Consider the following 10,318-nt stretch of genomic DNA (forward strand, 5'->3'; position numbering starts at 1 on the left):
AAAAATAAACAAACAAATAAATAAATGCTGTTTAGAACAGATGCCTGTTACAGATTGTGCCACAGAAAGCCAACAATGGCAGTATGTTTGCTGAAGAAAGAAGGTGGCTGAAAATTATGTTATAAAAGAAATGTGACTTCCTAAAGTTAGGGAAATTAACAAGACATAGTAAACACAATGCTATATCCAGCAATGAATATTACCAGTTTCATTTTTAAGAATTTTATTACATATGAAAACATACAAATATGTCAATGAGCTTCAACCAACCACAATATAAATATAACCACATTTCCCCTTTCACAACTAAAATTATACTCCAATTTTGTGTTCATGAGTCAATATTTAATTGATTTGTGTTTTTATCTGAGTCCTCAATGTCTCTAAAAGTTGATTTGGCAATTAACCCCCAAATAACATTATAGAGAAGGAAAGCCATTCTGTTTTGAACAAATAGATTTAATAATGAAAAACAAAGGAAAACAAAACAAACATCAAACTAGTCAATATAAAGAAAAAAAAAAAATTCAGAACTCCAAACTCTCAAACTGTCATTAGAACAAAGCTAAAAAAAATAGGTACACAAATAGCACTTCGTATTTCAATTTTATATGTATATATTCACTTATTAAATTAAAAAATAAACTCCAAAATACAGTGATTGTGGTTATTAAAGAATCTGAAATAGAAGTCTCTGTTATTTCTAGCCAAGACTTTCAAGAAACATTTAATTTTACTGTTAAAGCCAGGTGAAATAAAAATTAAACATGATAAGAAGACCCTTAGTTCTAATTCTATCTACAAGGCAACTCTTTATAGGAAAAAGAAAACTTTCATTCCCCAACTTGTAAAAACTCATGACTTCCCAGCCAAACACTAAATCTGAAAAAGGAGTGTATTTTGCCTACAGTTAGAGAAAGATTTTTTGAAATTGTTTGGGAGCATACAGTTAGAGAGCAATAGTATAAAATTATACAATATGTGGCAACTCATACAATTTTCAAAATTGATTTTTTTTGTTTTAAACATATCCTTTTTAGGAATACTTTCTTTGGCTTTGAGAGCAAATTAATGACATTGCTACTTTTTTGCTGTTTTAGGGAATTTTATTATTCATCAAGCTAAGGTCATGCCATTTGAACTGTCAAAGTTAAAAAAAATTTTCCATTTCATTCTTTCTTCATTTCTTGGTAGAGTTTCAGAACTGTGTCATGGCTCTTTCTTGAGCTAAGCAGACATGATCCCCCAGGAGACAACTTGTACCTGTAAAGAGCTTTAATACCACACGGAATTAAATAGTTGTGTAGCAATCACCAGTTATAATGTTCCTCAATTTTAGCTACTTGTCCAACATATCTTTAAAAATAATTCTCCAATATGATGATAGATGAATCTTTCATAGTATACTATCTCCTCGTCCTGAAATCATATATAATAAAGGAGCTCTAAAAGTATATCTCAAAATTTAAGCTTGTGATCTCTATACAAAACGTTGCTTTACTAAAATGAGGCATAGAGTAATGTAGGCACTACTACTTGCTGCTTAAATACTCTGTGCTTCCTTTTTCTCATCTTTATAATATATACACACCTCTATCACAGGACTATTGTGATGAAAGAACTCTAAAAATCTTAATGTGCTTTGTAAAGAAATTCTAATGATGCCATGTGCACTAAACATTACTATATCTGAAAAAAAGATACTAAATTTAAAGTAAGATTTAGATCAGAATACAAAAGTTCAGAAAACAAGAGTAGGGACATCTTGGCAGGTACAAAGTGATACTCGGTACAAAGTTTAATATTTACTAAGTGATCATTATTATTCAATGAACAAAGAATTTTCATAAGTTCAGCCAAAGAAATTTTTATGTGCTAGAAAAAATGGCACAATAAAATCACTAAATCCAAAACTACCTTCTCCTTCTAAGTGAAATTCTGAATCTAAGACGACAAAAAAGACAGAATGCTCACATCTTTTTGTTAGGTTCAAATTTCCATTTTCTTGGTGAGACCTCCATATAAAGACAATTCAATTCTCAGAGGTACTCTTAAGCCATAGCCCTTCTTCCTTCCTTTCTCAATCCTCCTGTTGTTATTGTTCTACCCTCCAAACTGGAGGCCCAAAGATATGCCTAGGAGAGCTAAGTCCCTCTTCTGTGAACTCCCTTGTATCACTTCTCATTTTCACCATCAGCAGTCTTCATATCTTTCTCCCAAGTGGAGAAAGTGGAGAAGGAAGATCAAGGGAGTGCCTATTCCATTTACCATATATATGACTTCCCAGAACCAGTGTGGGTTCCTCCATTAGAATGTAAACTCCTTGAGGAAGTGGACTACCTTGTTCTTCTGCACAATGTATAGTAAATGCTTTTCATTGATATATTAATTTATTCAATTTCTAATGCTAAATTTTAAAAATTTATTTGGGAAACAGCACAAAATTTAGGTTAAACAGTTCTGTTAAACCAAAGGAAATAGGTCTGGCTATAGCTCACTCATTTTCCATTCTCAGAAAACATATGCAAAACTCTTTATAAACCTTAAGATGCTACACAACTGTTAGCAATTATTATCATTATTTTTTTCCTTTAGACTCTAAGTTCACTGTGGGCATGGACTCAATGTAGACATTTCTTTTTATTAACTGTAAGCCCAGCACTTAGGACTTGGCACATAGTATTTATTGGATTTGATTTTCTGTCTTAAAATGACATAACAGTTACAATAATATTAAATAAGCAACCCTTGCTTATAAGTTGTAAACTTGTAAATTTTAGGGCTGAAAGGGATCTTGGTGGTCACCTAAGAACTAAGCCAGGACAGCTATGCTCTAACTCCGGCTGAGCTATTAATGAACTCTGGGATTAGACATGTTACTTCACCTGAGTCTGTTTCCTCATTTATAGAAAGAAAGGATTAGATTCAGCATTCTCCCTTTTGTCTTTAAGATTTCTATTCTATCTAGTTGTACCCCTTTATTTTAGATGAGAATAGCAAAAGTTGGTTCTTCTATGACCATTTATAAAAGTATCTAAGCACAGGCTTTGACAATAACACAATTATATTTCTGTATACCACACAGTCCTGGGTGTGAAAAGCCTCCCCCTCAAAAACAACTGTATCCTCCCATGTGTAAGGACTCCCTCTAGTGCCAAGACAACTATAATCTTTCCAGGGTTTGAAATGGGAAGAATTCTTACAAAGGCCTCAGATCATAGAACATTGCAAAGGGATTAGAAAACTGATAAGAGAATCTTTCTCTTTATTATCCAAAGTCCTGGAAAAGTATAAGTGTTTATCTTTAGGGAGAGACTCCCTAAGTCAATCTAAGGAAGGGAACATACCATTACAATCAATCATTGCTGACCCAGTGTGCTCAGGAAGGGGCTTACCTATCCCTCCCCATTTTAATAAACATTAAGTTCCTGCCTTGAACAAAGCAATGTGCTAGTTATTGACAATATGTAGATCTTCATCACTCCAAGACACATTAGTACAAAAGCTTTCTGATGGGTTTTGCTGTCTCAAGTTTCTCCCCATTACAATCCACTCTTCAGGCAGCTATCAAAGCAATTATTTCAAAGGGTATGTTTGACCATGTAACCACCCACAATAAAATCCTCTAGTTGGCACTTAAAGCCCTTCATAATCTGGTCCATCCCTATTTTGCCAGTATTTTTCTACTGTCTGTGCATTCTATAATCAACTATAGTGACCTATTTGTTTATCCTCAAATCTGTGCCTCCTCCAAGTTGTCCTCCAAGTCTGGAGAAAGCTCTCCCTCTCTTGGCTTCCTCTAAAACTAAATTCAAGTATCATCCTCTTCAGGAAGTCTTTTTGGGTGCCCTCAGTTACTAGCCTACCTTACTTCTAGGATTACTTTGCGGTTACAATACATGTATCTTCTAGGTCAACAATTATTATTGTTGTAAGAACCTTGCTTTAACCTTTCTTTGAATCCCCAAAGATACACTGTGCTCTTGTCACAATGCCAACTCATAACAGCCACTTAATATATATTTATTAATTGACTATAAAGGAAAAAACCAAAATAGTCTCTGCTGTCAAACAGTCCACATTCTATTAGGGGATACAATATGTATTCATCACAATTTCTTTCTTTTTTTTTTTTGGCTAAAGCAATTGGGGTTAAGTGCCCAGGGTCACACAGCTAGGAAGCGTTAAGTGTCTAACTAACTTTGCCTGTATTCTGAAAAAATAAAGAGCTATAATATTATTTTTAAAAAGAGCTTGTATTTTATCCAAAAGCGATCAGGGAACATTTTTGAGCAGAATAATCTGATCTTTAGGGTGATTATATTGATAGCAATGTAGACGAGATACTAGCCTTAGGGTTATTGAAGGTTCTCAGGTGTTTTCATGTTGCATGCCTCGGTATAACAAGCTTGAGAGCAAGAACTGTTTTTCATTTCAAATCTTTGGATCTTCAGTGCCTAAAAGAATGCTTTGTATACTGTACGTGCATGTGTGGGTGGCAGGAAAAAGCCAGGCCTATCATTTCACTTGCAATTATCATTATTTCATTTGTGCAGGAAACTCACACAATATAAAAAATTCTTCCACCAATGTCAATCAACTACTCTTCTGGACACTGAAGCTAATTAAAGAAATGATGCTCCAGCCAGCAGAGCTTGACCAAGTCTTCGGGACACCAAAGCTGCTGCTCCACTATGCCAAAATGCTTTCCACCTAGTACATAGTAAGTAAAATTTGTTGAGGGAGACCAAGTCAGATAGAGAGCTGGTTCAAATCTGACCTCAGATACATGCAATCTGGCCTCAGTTGTATGAACCTGATCAGCAGAATGGGCGCAATAATAGCGCTTATATCCCAAGGTCCTGGCAAGAGATGAGGACCCAAATCGAGGTGGTCACAGTCCAAGTTTGAGAGACGGGGGCTTACATACACACAAATCCTGTAACGATTTCGTTCCAGTCTAAACATATACATCTCTTCCTAGCATACACCCCCCTTTTACTGTCTTGCACCTCAAACCGTAAATGTTAACATCAAACCCCCTCAGAGAAAATTCCTTATCCCCTAAGAAAACCCTCATTTTTCTATACACACACACACCTCACACACGGGTCTCCTCTTGCTCCTCCAAAAGGATTTATTTCTTAAAGTTATCCCACCCGGCCAAACAGCGGATACCTCCTTTCCAAGGAACGCCCAAGGGCTTGATACCTAAGAGCACCTGGCGCGCCCCGCCCATCCCCCCTCGTGGACAGTCCACATCTCCCCTCCATTTTCCCCTCCCCAGATTTATCCTCCCCTCCCCCCTCCTAGTGCTCCCTACTTCAACTTGCCCCTTCTCCCCACGGGTGCTTCCAGGCTCCAGGCACCTCCTCCACGCCCCTCACAGGCCCTCCTCCTCCCGCACTCAAAGGGTTTTTTTTCTCCCTTCCCACTCGCGCGATCTTCCTTCCTCGCAGCCCGGAGCCAAGGGGGCCTCCCCCCAAACGCGGCCAGGCAGGCTGTCACCCTCGTCCCACGTCCCCACCCTCTCTTCACCCCCGGCCCCTCGGCCCCAGGCGACGGACTCCCCCGCCCCCACTCCCCCCGCAGAGCCCCAGCTCGCCCGGCCCCCGGACTTGTTTACTCACTCATCTTCCATCCCTAGGCAAGGGAACCCAGCCGCCAGAACGCATGCGTGCTTCTAGCCGCCTCGCCCCGCCCTCCGTGCTGCCCTTCTTCCTGCGCTTGCTCAGGAACCTATTTGCGCCTGCGCCTGTGAGACTGGCTTGGCCGGCCTCTTTGGGGCGCAGGGTATCATTAGCGCGTGCTTGCTTTGCACTCTGCGTACGTCGGGTCTCCGGCGCAGGCACGCGGCGCTCCCGTTCCCACCTTGGGGGCGGAGCACGTGAAGCGAAACTAGTTGTGTAGAAAAGCCCAGTCGCTGAATTCCTACTTTAACCCCTTGCACGGGATGTGATGCTAGAATGTGCGCTTCTTGAGAGCAGGGACTGGCCTATCACTTCTCTGTTTATACCCAGGGCTTGGCACGCAGCAGAACTTAATGCTTCAGAAAGAGTGTGAGTGGAGGCTCCCGTGTGTGGGGAGGAGCCCACTGTGGAGGTCCTCGCTGCCCCTGCGAGTGGCTGGCTGATAAAACGTTAGCTAGTTCCCTGCCTTTCTCCCCGCCCCCCTTCTCCGAGGGAGAGTTTCATTCCTGCCGGTAGGGGAAGCAGGGGGCTGGGACTCGAGACCACTCTCCTAGGAGACCCGTGTGTGAGGTGTGTGTGCGCGTGTCCCCAAATATTTTTTGGCCAGAGGATTTGATCGCTTTTGTCAGTTGGTAGGGAAGGTAGACCCCCAAACCCTGTATCTAAGACTTGACCCCTTGCCCAAATGATTGGTGAACACATATAGTAAATAGCAAAGAGCTCCATTTATCCAAATCCGTATTAAAATAAAAATTAAGGAATACACAGGAAAATATGTACCAGACTCTTCCGTTGGGAGGATCCTGAATATCATCCAAGGGAAAATTTCTAGAAGAGCAAGCTGGGAAAAGGAGATAAAGAAAAATATGCCCTCCTCCCCATTCCTGGGTCAGTATCCCAAGGATACATCCCTTTAGGAGACCCACTCGTGCAAGAACATTTGCAGCAGCTCTTTCTGTGGTAGCAAAGATTGGAAAATGAGTAGATGCTCGTCAATTGGGGAATGGCTGAACAGGTTGTGACACATGAAGGTAATGGAATGTTATGGTTCTATAAAAATGATGGACAAGCTGATTTTAGAAAGGCCTGGAAAGATTTCTACAAACTGATGCTGAATGAAACAACTACATTGTGCACACTACCAGCAAGAATGTGCAGGAACCCACTATGAAAGACTTGGTTCTTTTCAGTAGTTCAGTGATCCAAAACAACCCCGATAGACTTTGGACAGAAAATGTTACCAGCATCTAGAAAAAGAACTATGGAGACTGGATGTAAACTAACACATGTGATGTTCACGTCTTTTTTCCTGATTTTTTTTTTTTTTAATTTCTCCAATGGCTTTTCCCTTTTGTTCTAATTTTTCTCTCCCAGCATAATTCATAAAGCAATGTGTATTAAAAATAAATAAAATTTTTTAAAAGACTGTACTCTTATGTCTTCCCAAAAACTTTTCCTCCAGCTACTTGATGTGGGGTTGGGTTTTTTTCCATCTCTCTAGAAGCTGGAAGCGAACTCAGTCTGACTTTTGCTTGAAGAAGAGTAACTCAGCCTTGTTCGGAGAATCCTAAAAAGATCTCAAAGGGGACTTGGGAGAGTTCCCAAAGAGGGAATGTCTGAAAACCAAAGCTCTTGCCTCTCTTCCTTCGGCTTTGCCCCACCCCTTATGAAGGACAGGATCTTCATCTCTATCAATGAGGAGATAGTCCCATACCAACTTTGGGACAAGGGTTAAATTTCATATTGCATTCATTCAAGTCCCTCCCTAACACTAACACACCTACCATTCACTTCTTTTCTGACCACCTGTAAGCTCTTTATAATGGAGCTGTTATGGAAGACATGAAAGCCTAAATTCAAGTCCTTTCTGACACACTTGCTTTGTGAATATGGACAAATCATTAAATCAGTATTTTGGGCAAGTCTCTAAAACCATAAATTACAGAAAATGTGCTGATCTTTATTGGTAGAGAAAGTTTCCTCACCCCAATAAATTCTATTCCAATAAAATCAGTTCAATCCATATCCCTACTGAGCAGTTATCTATGCATCATTAGCCTATTATTGCTTCCAGTACCACAATAGCTACAAATATTTAAGTGCCTACAGCACAGGAGTTAGTTACATTCCAGAAAATATGCTGAATAGGTCTGCCAAATTAATCTTCCTATAGAATAATTTTGCATTCATTTTGCTCAGTAAAAAAAAGCTCCCATGGATTTAATTACCATTTCTATATTGATGATTCTCAAATCTACTCCAACTTCTTTGCTTGACCTACAATTTCAAATCTCCAATTACTCCAACAGATATCTCTAATTTTATGTCCACTAGAAATCTTAAACTCAGCATTTACAAAACCAAACTATCTTTTCCCCTTAAACTCTTTCCCCTCCTACCTATTGATGTAAAAAGCAACAACTATCTTCTGGCTCACAATCTAGGAGTCATCCTGGACTTTTCACTGAATCTCACCACCAAACTGTTGCCAAGACCTCTTGATTTCACACTTGCAACATATCTCCAATATACTTTTCTCCTCTGACACTGTCATCAAATAGTACAGACCCGCACAACCTCTTGTCTAGGCTATTTCAATAGCCTATCTCAAGTCTCTGCCTATTCTAATCCATCTTCCATTTGGTCATTAAAGTTCAGTTCTGACCATGTTGCCATCTTTATTTACTCAATAGACTCTAGTCTATTGCTTTAGTCTCTGCTTTCAATGTCAAAATTTCAATTGCTTTCAAGGTCAAATACAAAATCCTCTATTTGATATACAAAGACCTTCATGAACTTAGGACTGGCTTAACTTTTCAGAACATTCTTACACTTTATTCCCCAGCATATACTCTTTGATTCAATGACATTGGACTCGTGAACAAGACACACAATCTTTCTGTTATGGGCATTTCCCCTGACTCTCCCTCATGCCTGAAAAGCTCTCCCTCCTTTTTTTTCTACCTACTGGTTTCTCTGGCTTCCTACAAGTCCCAATTAAAATCTAATCTAAAGTGTCTTTTTTTTTTTTTTTTTTTCTGAGGCTGGGGTTAAGTGACTTGCCCAGGGTCACACAGCTAGGAAGCGTTAAGTGTCTGAGACCAGATTTGAACTCGGGTCCTCCTGAATTCAAGGCTGGTGCTCTGTCCACTGCGCCACCTAATTAAAATCTAATCTGCAAGAAACCTTTCCCAGCTACTCTTAATTCCAGTGCCTTCCCTTTGTTAATTATTTCTGTTTTATCCTATGTATAGCTGATTTGTATGTTTGTTTGAAAACATACAAATTAAATAGCACAAAGACTTTTGTCTCTTTTTGTATCCCCAGTGCTTAGCACAGTGTCTGGAACAAAGAATGCTTTTTAACAAATGCTTATTGAATGATAAAGTAGAACTCTAACTAAAGCTCAAAAACTTCAAAGAGTCCCTATCATCTCTAGTTTGGTCTAAACATCTTAGAAAAGCATGTTAAGTTCTCTTATCTATTGCTGAACACTATGCTGCTTTTACTGTTCACACTATTTTCACTCTTCAACCCACACCCCTTTTCTTCCATCTTCATTTATCAAAATCTTCTCCATTCTTTAAGGCTCAGCTTTTTCTTGTTGTCCTACCCAAAAGCAATATCTCCTTCCTTTGAGCTTATGACTCATCACATTCTACTTTACAGTTATTTGTTGTACTTCACTTATATCAAAGCTTCTTGAACTTCTCATTTTTCTATTCTTTAAATGCCTAGCACAGTAGTATATTTATTAAATCAATGAATTTACTGTTTTAGAGGGTAGTTATGAATATATATTAAACTCAACTCCTGGAGATCAGCAGTTATATCTTATACTTCACTGATTCTCCCACAGTGCCTAGCATAGTGTGAAATACTTGTTAAGTGAATCATGATTGGTGACTCACTTAAGTAAGAGCAGTGGTTTGCAAAAAAATTTCCAGGAGAAAAAAGATAGATAAAATTTCTAATCTTGGTTGCTGATTCTTGTGGATTTAAATTGAATCAAAGGAATGGAGAAAAACAGAGGATGATTTCTGGCTTTTAAAGAGATAACTATGTGTTATTACATCATCAAATTCTTTTGAGATCAACAGGGTGGGACTCAGGTCAGACTTCCATGTGTACTACCCAAAGTTTCCAGGCCTACTTCAACCTGCTTGTATTTTTCCAACTCTTTGTTTCTCCTCTCTTCCTCCATTTCCATTTTTGGGGGATAAATTTTGTTTTGACACAACAATTACTTCCAAATAAACACCTCCCTCCCAAGAACTTTCTCTTTAAAAGACAGTTAAGCAAAATTGTCTAATCATAGCAATTGGAAATGACAGCTCAAGTATTTTTCCACTCTGAGAGCTTACCATTGGTTTTTAACTGTCTCTGAAAGTTACCCTTGAATTGGGCCTAAATTCTGTTGCTTGTAAACTTCATATACATTATTGTAGGCACTATATATATTGGGTTGCTATTTTCCTTCTTCATTGCTTCATACCAGTCATCCCATATTTCTATGAATTTCAAGTTCTTCATTCCTTGTAATGCAGTAATATATTATTACATTAATGAAATTTGTTCAGCCATTCATTTCCCAGTTGGCAAATCCCATTTTTTGCTATTTGTTAACT

General features: G+C 38.7%; 1 protein-coding gene across 1 annotated transcript in view; it reads right to left on the reverse strand.

Annotated features, from left to right (window-relative positions):
- EZH1 (enhancer of zeste 1 polycomb repressive complex 2 subunit) overlaps positions 1-5,784 on the reverse strand; it is a 37,937-nt gene extending 32,153 nt beyond the window's left edge. Inside the window, exon 1 of the mRNA XM_074261618.1 lies at positions 5,631-5,784. Coding sequence (XP_074117719.1) covers positions 5,631-5,634 — 4 coding nt within the window. The 5' untranslated portion in view covers positions 5,635-5,784. The remainder of the gene's footprint in view (positions 1-5,630) is intronic.
- Between the last annotated feature and the right edge of the window lie 4,534 nt (positions 5,785-10,318).

Source organism: Sminthopsis crassicaudata, chromosome 4 (genome assembly GCF_048593235.1).
Source record: "Sminthopsis crassicaudata isolate SCR6 chromosome 4, ASM4859323v1, whole genome shotgun sequence".
Taxonomy (NCBI): domain Eukaryota; kingdom Metazoa; phylum Chordata; class Mammalia; order Dasyuromorphia; family Dasyuridae; genus Sminthopsis; species Sminthopsis crassicaudata.